Source organism: Aotus nancymaae, unplaced genomic scaffold (assembly GCF_030222135.1).
Source record: "Aotus nancymaae isolate 86718 unplaced genomic scaffold, 86718_ANA_hifiasm-v0.15.2.pri h1tg000018l, whole genome shotgun sequence".
NCBI lineage: Eukaryota > Metazoa > Chordata > Mammalia > Primates > Aotidae > Aotus > Aotus nancymaae.
Genome location: NW_026988430.1, coordinates 6808759 through 6824588, shown reverse-complemented (window position 1 = coordinate 6824588; position 15830 = coordinate 6808759). Strand labels below are relative to the sequence as shown.

General features: G+C 43.2%; 1 protein-coding gene across 1 annotated transcript in view; it reads left to right on the top strand.

Moving 5' to 3' along the window:
- Positions 1-15830, top strand: part of TNFRSF13B (TNF receptor superfamily member 13B) — a 37394-nt gene that overhangs the window by 9384 nt on the left and 12180 nt on the right. The window contains exon 2 of the mRNA XM_012461746.2: positions 12788-13018. Within this exon, the coding sequence (XP_012317169.1) occupies positions 12788-13018 (231 nt within the window). The remainder of the gene's footprint in view (positions 1-12787; positions 13019-15830) is intronic.

Below are 15830 nucleotides of genomic sequence, written 5' to 3'. Positions count from 1 at the left end.
TATCTCAAAGTGCCTGGATTACAGGCATGAGCCACCACACCTAGCCTACCTTTCTTTTCTTAGTGACGTCTTTTGTTTCCCTGGAGTTGATAACTCCTCTGTTTTCTATGCATGTAATTCATCTCCAGCTCTGAGACAGAGCCACCTTGTCAGTTGGTCAGACATTCTCACTTATGCAACACTTCCATGATTTCACTGGTAGCATTCCCCTCTCTTCCATCTTAGCTGGGGTAGGGTACCCTCTAGACCTCCAAGCAGCTGTCACTGGGAACGTCCTTCACCATCGTGCTGAGAACGTCCACCTCCCCTTCTTTGCTGTGAGAGGAGTCCTGTTCTTCACCACCCCTGGTTTTCTTTGTTGACTTTCCAGATTCGATGGAGCACGTCCTCCAGCAGCTTCCAAGGCCATTCATGTGTGAGAAAGTCTTTATTCTCCCTCATACTTGATAGATAACAATGTTCTAGACTGAAAATCACTTTCTATCAATCATAAACTTTAGGGCACGCCTTCATTTTTCTGCTCCCTTTCTGCTTTCTACTTCCACATTTTGCTGGTAAAATATATATAATGGAACTTTTACCATTTTAATCATTATGATGTGTTCAATTAAGTGGCATTATGCACATGCACAAGCACAACTATCTATACCCAAAACTTTTTTTATAGAACCAGACAGAAATTCTGTACCCATTAATCGTAACTCCTGCTTAGGCATACCTCTATTCTACTCTCTAACTCTATGAATTTGCCTCTTCTGCTTCTCTCGTGCAAGCAGAATTGTATGATATTTGTCTCTATATGACTGTCTTATTTCACTTAGCATAGTATCTTCAAAGTTCATTCACATTGTAGCATGTATAAGTATTCCATGCATTTCAATAGCACCGTAGTATCTGCTGTGTACCTATAACACATTTTGTTTATTCATTCATGTGCTGATAAACAGTTAGGCCGTTTCCACCTTTGGCTATTGTGAATATTCTGCTCTGGGTGTTGAGGCAAAAGTATCTGTTTGCGTTGGTTTTCAGCTCTTTTGGATTTTTACTTGGGAGTGGAATTACTGGGTCATGTGGCAGTTTTATGTTTGACTTTTTGAGGAACTGCCAGGCTTTTCCACCGCTGTCACACTGTTACACATTCCCATGAGCAGTGCCTCTACATCCATTCTTCACATCTCCAACACTGGTTATTTTCCGTTTTTTTATAATAGCCAACCTAATGGGTGTGAAACGATATCTCATTGTCACTTCGATCTGCATTTCCCTAATGACTGATGAGATTGAGCGTCTTTTCATGTGCTTATTAACCACCTGAATGCTTTATTTGAAGAAACGCTGATTCAAGCCTTTTGCTCGGTTTTGACTTGAGTTGTTTGGTTTTTTTGTTGTTGAGTTTTAGGAGTTCTTTATATATTCTGGATATGAATCCCTTATCAGATATATGATTTGCATGTATTTTCTCCCATTCTGTGAGTTGTCTTTTCAGTCTCTCAATAGTGTCCTTTGGTGCACAAAAGGTTTAAATTTTGATGAAGTCCAATTTATCTAATTTTTTCTTTCATTGCCTATGCCTTTGGTGCCATATCAAAGGTATCATTGCCAAATTTAGCACATGAAGATTTCCCTCTATCTTTTCTTCTAAAAGTTTTATAGTTTTAGCTCTTGGTCCATTTTGAGTCCATTTTGTATACGGTGTTAGGTAAGGGTTCAACTTCATTCTCTTGCATGTGAATATCCAGTTTTCCCAGCATCATTTGTTGAAGAGACTGTCCTTTTCCCCATTTAATGGAATTGTTAGTGTTTTCTCCATATAAGATTGGGTTATCTGTGAACAGAGATAATCTTTTGCTCTCCTTTCCAATGTTTATACCTTTATTTCTTTTTCTTGTCTAAGTGCTCTGGCTAGTACTCCCAGTGCTATGTTGAAGAGAAGTGGCAAACGTGTGCATCCTGTCTTTGTTCCTGATCTTAGGGGAAAGCTTTCACTTTCACCATTGAGAACATTGTTAGCTGTGGGATTCTCAAATATGGCCTTTATCATGATAGGGAAGTTACTCTGTATCCCTAGTTTCTTGAGTGTTTTTATCATTAAAAAAAAAAGTTGGATGTAGTAAAGTGCTTTTTCTGCATCAATTGAGATGATCATTTAGTTTTATTATTCATTCGTTTAGTGTGGTGCATTTTACTGGTTGATAAAATGTATATTGAACTACCATTGCACTCCAAAAACAAATCCCACTTGGTTATGGTGAGTAAACCTTTAAGGTGTCATTGGGTTCAATTTGTATACATATGGCATAATGGTGTGTAATTTTCTTTCCTTGTGACTTCCCTATTGTGATTTGGTATTAGTGTAATGCTGACTTCATGAATGAGTTAGGAAGTGTTCCTTCCTCTTTGATTTTTGGGAAGATTTTCAGAAGAATTAGTGTTCATTCTTTTTTAAATGTTTTGGTAGAATTCACTAGTAAAGCAATCTTGTCCTGAGCTTGCCACTGATAGGCTTCTGATTACTGACTCCGTCTCCTCACTAGTTACAGGAGTATTCAGATTTTCTATTTCTTCATTTGTCAGTTTTGGTAGATTGTGTGTTTCTAAGAAAATGTCCATTTTACCTAGGTTATCCAGTTTATTGGCGTATCATTGTTCATAGTATTATTTTACAACCTTCTTTATGTCTGTAAAATAAGTAATAATGTTCTCAATGTCATTTCTGATTTTAATAATACGAGTCATCTCTCTTTTTCATAGTCGGTCCACCTAAAGGTTTTTCAAGTTTGTTGATCTTTTCAGAGAGCCAGCTTTTGGTTTTGGTGATTTTCTCTATTTTTTCATTCTCTGTGTTATTGATCTCTGCCCTAGTCTTCATTATTTCTTCCCTTCTGTTATTTTTGGATTTGTTTGCTCTTCTATTTTTATTTCCTCAAGGTGTATGATAGGTTATGATTTCGTTATGATCAGGTATGATTCTTCTTTTTCAGTGTATGCATTTACATAAATCTCCCACTTTGCATTGCTCTTGTTGTATTTCATAACTTTTGGTATGTTGTATTTTCTTTATTTGTCTCAAAATATTTTATAATTTCCCTTGTCATTTCTTCTTCAACCAATTTATTGTTAAAGAGTGTGTTGCTTAATTTCTACGTTTGTGAATTTTCCAGTTTTCCTTCCATTATTGATGTGTAGTTTTATACCATTATGATCAGAAAAGAAATTTTGAATAATTTTAATTTTTTTAAATTAAAACATTTTAAATTTTAACCTTATTTTGTGACTGATAATCTCTCCTGGAGAATGTTCCATGTGCACTTGAAAAGAATGTGTGTTCCACTGTTGTGGCATTGAGTGTTGTCTGTATGTCTGTTACGTAAGTCCTCTATTTTCTTATTTATCTGTCTGGTTGTTCCGCCTTATTATTGAAAGTGAGGTACTGAAATATTCCAGTATTAGTGTAGGACTATCTATTTCTCCCATCAATTCTGTCAATCTTTTTTCATATCTTTTGGGGCCCTGCCATTAGGTGTGTATACATTTATAATTGTTACATCTTCATGCTGTATCTCCTTTATTCATATATATTGTCCTCCTTTGTCTTTTGTAAACTTTTTGTGATTAAAGTCTATTTTGTCTGACAATAATACAGCTGCCCCAACTCTCTTTTAGTTACTATTTGCATGAAATACCTTTTTCCATTCTTTTGCTTTCAACCTCTTTGTATTTTTTTATCTAAAGTATGTCTCTTATACACAGAAAATACGTGAAGACTGTGGGTTTTTAAATCCAATCTCCCAATTTTTTTTTTTTTAACTAGCAGAGCTTTGTTCATTTACATTTAATATGATTATTGATAAAGATTCACTTCAACCATTTATATGTTTGTTTTCTGTATGTCATAGTGTTTTCTTTCTTCAGTTACTCCATTTTTGTATTTTGTTGATTTTTTTGTAGGGGGCCATTTTGAGTCCCGTTTCCTTTCTTTTCCTGTATATATTTTAGTTATTTTCTTGGGGATTATAATTAATACCTTAAATGTATGACACCCTAGTTTGAATAATACCAACTTAATTTCGGTGGGACATAAGAGCTTTGCTACCATATGTCCCTGCCTTTTCCTTTCTTTTTTTTTTTTTTTGAGACGGAGTTTCACTCTTGTTACCCAGGCTGGAGTACAGTGGTGCGATCTCGGCTCACCGCAACCTCTGCCTCCTGGGTTCAGGCAATTCTCCTGCCTCAGCCTCCTGAGTAGCTAGGATTACAGGCACGCGCCACCGTGCCCAGCTAATTTTTTGTATTTTTAGTAGAGACAGGGTTTCACCACGTTGACCAGGATGGTCTCAATCGCTTGACCTCGTGATCCACCCGCCTCGGCCTCCCAAAGTGCTGGGATTACAGGTTTGAGGCCTTTTCCTTTCTATTGCTATTGTCACGTATTGCATCTTTGCACACTGACCACTGACATAGGTTTATAATCCCTGTTCTACTCACTGCCTAATAAATCACATAGGAGAAAGATAGGAGTTACAAACCACGAAGAAAGTAAAATAATTCTGGCTTTTATATTTACTTTCTTAGTTATCTCTATCATTGTTTTTTATTTTTCTTATGGCTTCAAGGTACTGACTAGAGTACTTTCATGTCATCGTGAAAGACGCCCTTTAGCATTTCCTGTAGGGCAATCTGCTGATAATGCAATCCTCAGATTTTGTTTATCTGGAAATGTCTTAATTTTGCTCTCATTATTGAAAGGTTATTTAAAAGTACATACAATGCCTGGTTGACAGCTTATTTTTTTCTTTTAGGATTTTGAATATATCATTCCACTACTTTCTGGCTGCCACAGTTTCTTAGGAGAAATCAGCTGTTACTATATTGAGGCTCTTTTGTACACGAGAAATTGATTCTCTCTTGCTGCTTTCACCATTCTCTCTGTCCTTGGGTTTCCTCAATTTTTTGTAATATGTGTTGATGTGAGTTTCTTTGAGGTTTTCCTGCATCCAATTTATTGAGATTCCTGAATGAGTATATTCACATGTTTTCTCAGATTTGGGAAGTTCGGAGCCATTATTCCTTCAAATACCTTTTCTTCCATTTAGTCTCTTCTCCTTCCGTAACTTTTGTGAGCAATGTTAGTACATTTGGCTCTGTTCAATTTTCCTCAATCTTTTTTCATTTTTGCTACATGGACAATTATTTTAATTGTCTTGTCTTTAAGTTCACCCATCCCTTCTCCTGCTTGTTTAAATTTGCTGGTAAATCCCTTCCATTAAGGTTTGTATTTCACTTTTTGGACTTTTCAATTCCAGAACTTCTGTATGGTTCTTTAAAAGAGAGAGATGGGGGGTGGGGAGAGAGAGACTATGTTTAGAGCATTCTTAGGCTCACAGAAAAATTTAGCAAAAGTATAGACAGTTCCTACACACCCCTATCCACACACCCCTGCACAACCTCCTTGACTATCAACATCCTCAACCAGATGGTGCATTTGTTACAATCAGTGAACCTACACTGACACATCATTACCATTTAAAGTCCCTAGTTTACATCAGGGTTCACTCTCGTATTGTACCTGGGTTTGAACAAACGTACACAGATGTGTCCACCATTGGAGTATATTACAGAATGGCTTCACTGCCTTAAAAATCCTCTGTGCTCCACCTACGCATCCCTCCCATCCTCCAACCCACAGGAATCACCCATCTTTTTACTGTCTCCATAGTTTTTGACTTTTCCAGAATGTCATGGAGTTGAAATCAACTTTTATCAACTTCTTTTATCTCTGCAGTCAACCAAAGACCTTTTTTGCTTTTTTTCTCTCACTTAGTAGCATGCATTTAAGGTTACCCCACGTCTTCTCATGCCTTGATAGCTCATTTTTCACCATTGAATAACAGTCCATTGTTTGAATATACCACGCTTTATTTATACATTTACCTACTGAAGGACATTTTGGTGGCTTCCAAGTTTTGGTTCCTTTTTTACCGCTTCTGTCTCTTTACCATGTGTTCATTGTGTTGATACAACATTTTCCTGATTCATTTAGTTCTTTGTCTATGGTTTCCTTAGGCTCATTAACATATTTAAGATAAATCTTGATTTAACACCTTTGACTAGTAATTCCAAGATGTAGACTTCCTGGAAACGGTTTCTGTCATGGTCTGTATTTCCTGTAAATGTGGTAAAGCTGCTGCTTTGCAATGTTTTTGAGACCTGGACATTTTGAGGGGTGTATTGTGGTGACTGGAAATCTAACCTTACCACTCCTCAAGGATTGCTGAACCTTGCCTGTTAAGGGCAGAAGCCATCTGTTTGTGACTTTTCCAAAGTTTTCGTTTTCAGCTTTATTTTTTTCCCAACTTTATTTTTTTTGCACAGCGTGTGTTCCTCGTTGCATGTAGTCACTGATGTTTCTGTTCTTTTATCTCTGCAGTCAACCAGTGACCTGACAAGGATTTCCTTAAGTGCTTGGCTCCCAGGCCAGAGAAGGATACTGTCTCTAAATCCCCTGGAAGCCACTTGAGTCCTTGGGGATTGAAACGATGTCCTCTGTGCTGACCCCTCAGTGGTCACAGGCAGCCGTCAGCAATCAGAACCCACAGCCCCAGTATTTGGAGGACAAGGGTCCTTCTTACTCATCCTGGCTCCAGCCAGTGGCACTGCTGTGGAATAGTAGCCACTGCCATGTCATAGGCTGAAATTCCTAAAATTTACCATCAAGCTCTCCTCTGGACAACTCCAGAGCTCCCAAATAGTGACTTCAGGCGGCGGCTGCCGGCCCCGTAGTTGTGAGCAGGAGGCACAGATTCCCAGAGCTTGCTTCTCTGCTGCTTTCCTCCATGTCACTCCTCACATTCCAGGATTGCTTTTGAGATGTCCTGACTTCATAACTAACAGAGTTTTATGGCTAACCTGCTTGTTCTCAAGAAGGTTTTAGAATCAGCTCATAATCACTGGTCCTCCTAAATTACATGATAATGTATCCCAGTTTGTGTGACCGTACTGCACTGATGCTTGATTGACTCTTCCAATCTGGAGCCAGCGTCCCTCAAATCATTAGTCAGCCTTCGGAGCTCCTGAAATGATTCCATAATTGTATATCTTTTGTCTCCTATTTTCCAGACAATTTATTCGATTACATCTTCCAGCCCTTCTACTAATGTTTCTATTCTGGCTATAAATTATAATTCTAACAATTCTCTTTTGTCCTATGAATGTCCTTTACAAATAGTCCACTGTTTTGTTCCATAGATACACAATCCTCTCATATTTCTGGGGATCTCAGCTGCTGCTGCTGCTGTTGTAAAATGTTCTTCGGTTTCCTGCGTGTCTTCATCGGCTCCAGGTGTTTGTCTTCTGTTTGCTTTGAGTTTACTTTCATGCTAGAGGTGGTGCTCCCATGTCAGGTGACTTTTGGCTGTCAGTTCAGAAGTCAGACAGGCACTGACCGCTGCCTGGAGCCCATATGGGCTGGTTGATGTAGAAGCTTTGCTCCACTGGGATCAGGCGGGGACTTGGATATTTTCCTGAGAGACTCTCCCGCCGTCAGTGCCTCTGGCTCTTTTCCTTTGGGTCTGTTTTCTGAGAGCAGAGACTTCTGATTTCCTGCCAGTTGCAGGGTAGGGAAGGAGGCATCTTTAAAAACATGGTTGCTGCACTCTTCAGATAGAAACTGGGGTGGATAAAGAGAGGGGAGACTGAGTGTCCAGGAATAAGATTCTCACAATTCCCCTGTTGCCAGGAAAGACCACCTTTCTACCCTCAGCTGTGTCCAAGAAGACCCCACTCATGCCTGGGTGGGTGAGGGGCTGGCCTCAGCCTTGGAATGGGGATGTGCTGGGGTCACACCCTCTTCATGTAAGTTTCCAACCAATCCTCTTTCAGAGCTTGCCGCCTCCCGCCCAGCCCCTGCTGTCAGAGAGACTTGGTGCCTCCAATTCTGGAGACTGCCTTGAGTTCTGTGACTCAGAACAACTTCCTTCCCCTGTAGGCATCAATGATGAGATCCTCAAAGGCAGTCTGGCACTCCAGTCCTTCCAACTCCCAGAATGTTAGAGACATGCGTTCCCTGCTGTAGAAACCACTGCCATTCCCTTTATCTCTGAAGACAGTTGCACTTGACTGTCAGCTTAGCATGGTTTGGGGAGGGAAGGAAGATAAACCCCTGTGTTTAAGCTGCTGTGTTAAATGGGGGGCCCCTGATCTTTTTTCTTTTTCTTTTTTAAAGAGTGGATCTCACTCTGTTATCCAGGCTGGAATGCAGTGATGTGGTCATAGCTCATCTCAGCCTTGAACTCCCAGGTTCAAGTGATCTCCCTGTCTCAGTCTCCTGAATAGCTGGGACTATAGCACCTAGCTAATTTTTAAATCTTTTTGTAGAGACAGGGACTCACTATATTTCTCAGGCTGGTCTTGAACTCCTGGCCTCAAGGAATCCTCCCATCTCAACCTCCCAAAGTGCTGGGATTACAGGCGTGGGCCACGGTGCCCAGCCACCTCTGGTCTTCCCTCAGCTTGCTTTCATTAAAGAATAAACACTTGCCTTGCAAAATGCTTTTAAACATTTTTAAGGAGAAGTTATTGGTGGAAGCAAAGGTCATGAAATCAGAAAAACAGAAGTAATGCATGCACATAGTGGAAGACTCACAGTGACACAAAACCAGACACATAGAGAACACCCACATGGATGAGTCTCAGGCACCACGTGGAGAGGCAAAACCAGACATGGAAGTTCCAGAAGGGGCAATATTAACCTATGGGGGTAACAACAGAACGGTAGCCGCCTCTAGGAGTGGGCATTGGGTGGGAGGAAACCCCAGGGAGTCTTCAGGGGAGCAGGAAACGTTCTACGTCTCACTGTGGGCTATAATAACACAGATGCATACATACATAAAATTCCACCAAGCTGTATTCTTCAGCTTTTTGTGCACCTTACACACATCATTGTGGTTGCTTTATACTTCAGTAAAAAAAAAAGGAAATCGGAAGGAAATTGACATGTCTTGGTTCTTGCTGTGCCCTAGATCCTGACTTGGTCTGCTTTTAAAAATTCATTCATTTCATGAGCACCTACTATGTCCTAAGTACTATCTAGGTTCTGAGGACTCAGCAATGAACAAAAAAAATTAGGCACAGTCCCTGCCAGATGGTGCTCACAGTTAGTGCTGGAGCCAGCATCAAATAACCACACGTATGGAAGGAAAGTGACCACAATGACAAGTGAAGGGCAGTGCAAGTGTGTAGAAGAAGGACTGCGTCCTAGTCTGGGGGCGAGTCAGAAATGCTTCCCTGAAAGATCAGGTTTAGACAGAGGTCTCAGGCTGAGGAGGAATAAGCAGCTGAGGGGAGGGGCTGGGGAGAAGGGCACATCAAGGGAACAGCATGTGCAAAGACTGAGCCAGGGAGCGGCATGGCATGTTAAGGAGGGCAGGGAGCGAGGCCCAGCAGGGCACTGCTGATATGAGAGAGCAGGCGGCCTGAAAACAACCATGTGCAGATGGGGAAACTGAGGCTGGAGAGGGGAGGTGGCTGCCCCAGGCCCCCAGTAAGTGCAGTGGGGGTTGGAAGCCAGCTTTGTCTGCCCTGTCTGCTTCTGAGACAGAAAGGATGTCTGTGGGACTGTGGGCAGGAGAGGCCATCTGGGTTTCCACCAGGAGCAAGAGGTCAGGCTGTGGCTGCCTACCAGCTGTGCTCACGCTGCTGGCCTGTGGACAGGGCCGACTATGAGGTCCTGCCCTGAAGAGCAGTACTGGGATCCCCTGCTGGGCACCTGCATTTCCTGCAAAGCCATTTGCAGCTGTCAGAGCCAGCGCACCTGTGCAGCCTTCTGCAGTGACTTCTGAGGCCTGAGCCCAGGAGACAGTGGGATCACCCCCGTCCTTTCCCTGCAGAGCACCCTCTGGCCCCACAGTCAGGTGGCTGAGGAAAGGGTGACAGGAGAAGGTGTACACTGTGGCATCTCTTACTCTCTACCTTTCTGCTCTGGTCACACAACCTCCTGAGGTTCACACAATCACCTGAGGTCGGGAGTTCCAGACCAGCCTGACCAACGTGGAGAAACCCCATCTCTACTAAAAACACAAAATTAGCCGAGTGTGGTGGCGCATGCCTGTAATCCCAGCTACTAGGGAGGCTGAGGCAGGAGAATCGCTTGAACTCGGGAGGCGGAGGTTGTGGTGACCAGAGATAGCACCACTGCACTCCAGCCTGGGCAACAAGAGTGAAACTCTGTCTCAAAAAAAAAAAAAAAAACTATATGAGATCTTGGCTGTGCTTTAAAATATACAAGCCCCCCAAAAAAATGTTTACAAAAGTATAAGACAGAATTTAAACAATTTGTGAAGCTGACGATCGGTGCAGAGGGCATCATTGTGCTGTCCTCTTTATGTACATGTGTGATAAGTTCTGTAATAAACAATTTCAAAAGAAAGAAACAACAGACAGTGACAAGGGAGGGCCTACTTCTACTGGATGGTCAGAGGAGACCCCTGACATTTGGGCTGAGATCTGAAGATTAGGTAGGAAGGGGCCGAGAGAAGATGATAGAGGGAACGTATTCCAGGCAGTGAGAATAGCACGTGCAAAGGACCTGAGGCAGGAGAGAATGTGGCATGTTTGAGACATTGAAAACATTGAGTGCCTGACACATAGTAAGTCCTTCATGAATACTTGTTGAGGGGAACTCAGAGAGGCTGAGTAACTTACCCAAGATCACACAGTGGAAAAGTGGAGACGTCACAGTGGCATCCTGGTTTGAACCCAGGACTCTGACTCTTAAATCATGGCCTGAACCACTAACCATTAATAAATTAGAACATTCATTGGTTCATCCCACAAACACAGATGGAGTGCTCCAGCCCCATGGAAACAGGAATCTGGCATGGCCCTTCAAGGACAGTGTCACCTAATGGGAGAAATGACTATGTGTCAAGATAGAAGGCCACAGTTGGGAGAGGCCACCTTCAGCTGATGGGCAGGGGAGCAGGGAGGTGTCCTTGGAGGAAGCACCGTCAGAGGCAGATTGTTAAGAGGCCACGGAATGCAGAAATCCGATGAGGGGAGGGTGCCTAGAAGACAGGGCAGCATGAGCAGAGGCGCAGAGGTGGGAAGCGCGGTGCGGAGGACTGAGTCCTGGGTAGGGGCTGGTCAGGTTGTGAGGTCAGGCAGGGAGGGCCTGGTCTGGGGTGCTCAGGCACCACCTGCAAAAGGGGAGGAGGTCACAAAAAACCCCAAGGACACCACTGCTGGGCCAACCCTGTGTGACACAGAGTGGAGGTGTGGGTTTCTGTGCTGTTCAGTGGAGCCCTGGGGATAGGGCAGGGCCAGAGCAGGGGAGATCACTGGTCTCATGTGGGCCATCTGAGTTTTCCCCAAGTCCCCAATTCCATGATCTTTTAGGTCCTTCCTTTACTCTGTCAAAGGCACAAGGATGGGTGTGTTTGTTTTGTGAAGAGGCTCAAATGAATATTCTACTCAAGCCTTCCATTAAGTGAGCATTTGGTATGTGCCAGGCACTACAACTCCACCAACAACCCTAAGAAGTCAGTGCAGTTATTTTCCCTATGCTGGACATGAGGAAACTGAGTCATGGAAAGGCTAAGACCACACTGTCTGCAAGCGGTACAGCCGGGATGGCCCCAACGGAAATTCGGTTCTGAAATTTGGGTTCTTATCCACTATCCTGCACTGCCTCTGAAATGTGTCCTTCACAAATGTGTGTGAGCCACATTTTGACATAAATACCTTATTCTAAATACGAAGAAAACTTGCCTTTTTCTCATGTAGAAATATTCTGAGGCTGGGCTGGGCACAGTAGTCACGCCTGTAATCCCAGCACTTCGGGAAGCCACAGCAGATGGATCACCTGAGGTCAGAAGTTTTCGACCACCCCGGCCAACATGACAAAACCCCACCGCTACTAAAAATACAAAAATTAGCTGGGTCTCATGGTGGGCACCTGTAATCCCAGCTATTCAGGAGGCTGAGACAGGGGAATTGCTTGAACCTGGGAGGCAGAAGTTGCAGTGAGCCGAGATCACACCATTGCACTCCAGCCTGGGTGACAAGGGTGAAACTCCCTTTCAAAAAAAAAAATTAAAAAAGAAATATTCTGAGGCTTTAGACAATGGATTGTTCCAGATGGATTTCTTTACACTTTCAAAGTCTGGTCCACTGTGCTCTCTTAAGGCAAGTGTGACTGGGTTTAGTTTCCTTGGCTTCTGCACCTTGGTGCTGATACCTGTGTAAGCTGCTGTAATTCTCATCTAGTCTTCAGAGAGAAGAAATATTATTCATGTGAACTTTTCTACTTTCCTTCCAGCTCCCTCCTCCAACTTGCCAAAGAGGATTCTGGTTTTTCCCCTTCATTCCTTATGCTAATTTGAAATATATTTCTCCTCGATAAGGCTTGAAAAATGCAAGTAAAGGTCTTATGTAACGATGTAATCTAGATCTCAATTTTAAATGATAACTGAAATTCTTCATATGTTTGGAAACTAAGAAACGCACTTGTAAATAATCCATAGGTCAAAGAAGAAATAATAATGAAAAACAAGTACATTTTGAACTAGATAGAGGAAAAATACCACACATCAAAATGCAATGCAGCCAAAATAGTACTTAGAGGACAATGCATAGTCTTCAATTTGTATATTGTAAAAGTACTTGGCTTACTCTGGGATTGCTTTCTGGAATTTTACCATTTTTTTTTTTAACTTTGATGTCCTTTGTAGCCAAACCTAGAGCTCCTGCTGGTCTGTGTTACCCAAGAGTATCACACATTTCTATCTCCCAGGGTTACTCAGCTGCCGCAAGGAGCAAGGCAGGTTCTATGACCATCTCCTGAGGCGCTGTGTCAGCTGTGCCTCCATCTGTGGACAGCACCCTAAGCAATGTGCATACTTCTGTGAGAACAAGCTCAGGAGCCCAGTGAACCTCCCACCAGAGCTCAGGAGACAGAGGAATGGAGAAGTTGAAAGCAATTCAGACCAAGGATCGGAGCACAGAGGCTCAGAAGCAAGTCCAGGTAAGCTATCTGAGGCAAACCTGCAGAGTGCCATGCAGGGTCGGAAGGAATGGGAAGACTGATGCCAGGCCTAGAACAGGAGAGTCCACAATGCATGAAGCCCAGAGTCCAAGCAGATGGCCAGAAGCCAGGGAGGTCATCCCAGGATAAAAAAAAAACAAAAAAACAATGTAGGGAACATTTCCAGAAATCTGTGGGCAAGAAGAAAGCAGGAAAAAGGACCTGCCATGTGAGGAAGAGCCTGTACTGGAGGCTGCTGAGGCCGTGTGAGTTCTCAAAGCACAGGCACAAGTAAGCAGCAGACCCGCCTGTGTGAGCACCTGAGTAACAGCCACCGCCTGCCCTCCGCCAATGCTGCAGACTTCATTTATTTATATTCTTATTTTATTTATAATTTCAACTTTTATTTTGGATCTGGGAGTGCACGTGTAGGTTCGTTACATGGGTATGTTGCTTGATGCTGAAGTCCGGGGTACAAACGATCTTGTCACCCAGGTAGTGGCCATAGTACCTGATAGGTAGTTTTTCAGCCCTTGTCCCCTCTCTTCCTCCCAGCTCTAGTAGGCCCCAGTGTCTGTTGTTCCTATCTTGATGTCCATCTGTATGCAATGCTTAGCATTCCACTTACAAGTGAGAACATTTGGTGTTTTCTGTTCCTGCGTTAATCCACTTTGGATAATGGCCTCCAGCTGCATCCATGTTGCTGCAAAGAACGTGATTTTTTTCTTTGTATGGCTATATAGTATTCCATGGTGTATATGTACCACATTTTCTTTATCCATTCCACCATTGATGGGCACCTAGGTTGATTCCATGTCTTTGCTATTGTGATTAGTGCTGTGATGAACATACGTGTGTGTTTTTTTGTTTTTTTTCCCTTGGGATACATACCGAGTAATGGGATTGCTGTGCTGAATGGTAACTCTGTTTTAAATTCTCTGGGGAATCTCCAAACTGCTTTCTACAGTGGTCAAACTAATTTACATTCCACCAACAGCGTATAAGCATTCCCTTTTCTCTGTAGCCTCACCAGCAGTAGCCATTCTTACAGGTGTGAGATGGTCCCTCACTGTGGTTTTGATTTGCGTTTCTCTGATGATCAGTGATGTTGAGCATTTTCTCACGTTTGTTGGCTGCTTGCCTGTCTTTTGAAAAGTGTCTGTTCATGTCTTCTGCCCACTTTTTAATGTGGTTATTTGGCTTTTGCAGTTTGAATTGTTTAACTTCCTCACGTATTACGCGTATTAGACCCTCACTGGGTGCGTATTTTCTCTCATTCTGTAGGCTGCCTGTTTACACTGTTGATAGTTTGTTTTGCGGTGCAGAAGCTCTTCAGTTTAACCAGGTCCCACTTGTCAATTTTTGTTTCCGTTGCAGTTGCCCTTGAGGACTCCGTCACAAATTCTTTCCCAGGATCAATATCCAGAATGGTATTTTCTAGGATTTCTCTAGGACTCTCACAGTTTAGGGTCTTCATTTAAATCTCGACTCCATCTTGCATGTATGTTCCTCAGGGATGTCGGCCTGTAGTGTTCTTTTTTGTTGTTGTGTCTTTGCCAGGTTTTGGTGCCAGAGTGAAGCTGGCTTTGCAGAATGAGTTAAAGAGGAGTCCCTACTCCTTGATTTTTTGAAATAGTTTCAGTAGCATTGGTACCAGCTCTTCTTCGTGCGTCTGGTGGAATCTGGCTGTGAATCCATCAGATTTCATTTAGAGGCAAGAGAGGGGAGGCTTCCTAAGAATGAGGAGGCAAAGGCATTACTAAAAGAGTTTATGTGGTTCATTAGACATTGCCAGAGGAAAAAAATATTGTAGAAAGAAAAGACCTGGCACAGTGGCTCACGCCTGTAATCCCAGCACTTTGGGAGGCCGAGGTGGGCCAATCGCTTGAGGTCAGGAGTCCAAGATCAGCCTGATCAACAAGGGGAGACCCCACCTGTACCAAATATACAAAAATTAGCCAGACATGGTGGTGCGCACCTGTAGTCCCAGTTACTTGGGAGGCTAAGGCAGGAAAATTGTTTGAACCCAAGAGGTGGAGGTTGCAGTGAGCCGAGATCATGCCACTGTACTCCAGCCTGAGGACAGAGTAAGACTGTGTCTCAAAAAAATAAAAATTAAAAAGAATAAAAAATAAAGAAAGAGGGCCGGGCGCGGTGGCTCACGTCTGTAATCCCAGCACTTTGGGAGGCCGAGGCGGCTGGATCACGAAGTCAAGAGATCGAGACCATCCTGGTCAACATGGTGAAACCCCGTCTCTACTAAAAATACAAAAAATTAGCTGGGCATGGTGGCGCGTGCCTGTAATCCCAGCTACTCAGGAGGCTGAGGCAGGAGAATTGCCTGAACCCAGGAGGCGGAGGTTGCGGTGAGCCGACATCGCGCCATTACACTCCAGCCTGGGTAACAAGAGCGAAACTTCGTCTCAAAAATAAAATAAAATAAAAAAATAAAGAAAGAAAATGAAAAAACTTATGGCTGGAGATGGCCACTTCAGACATGGGAAGAAGTTTCCTGTTGAGCTGGGCATCTGCTAAGTGTCAGGCATTGGAGAGGATCTAATTAATCCTCCCAGCAAACACCTCTTGGTGCACCTGCCCTGCTCTGTGCCACCAGAAAGGACGGGAGGGGGATGCCGTGTGGATCCATAAACACTAGCGATGGCATTTGCCCTGCTCTCGGCCAGTCCAGGAGAGACCGCAGGCCTGCTCTTCTCAGGGGGCTGATGGGTTCCTTTCCTTTGTAGTGACTTTCCTGGGATAACATTGTTTCCATGAGGCCGGGCCCCAGAGCCAAGGTCCCAAGGGCAGAGCC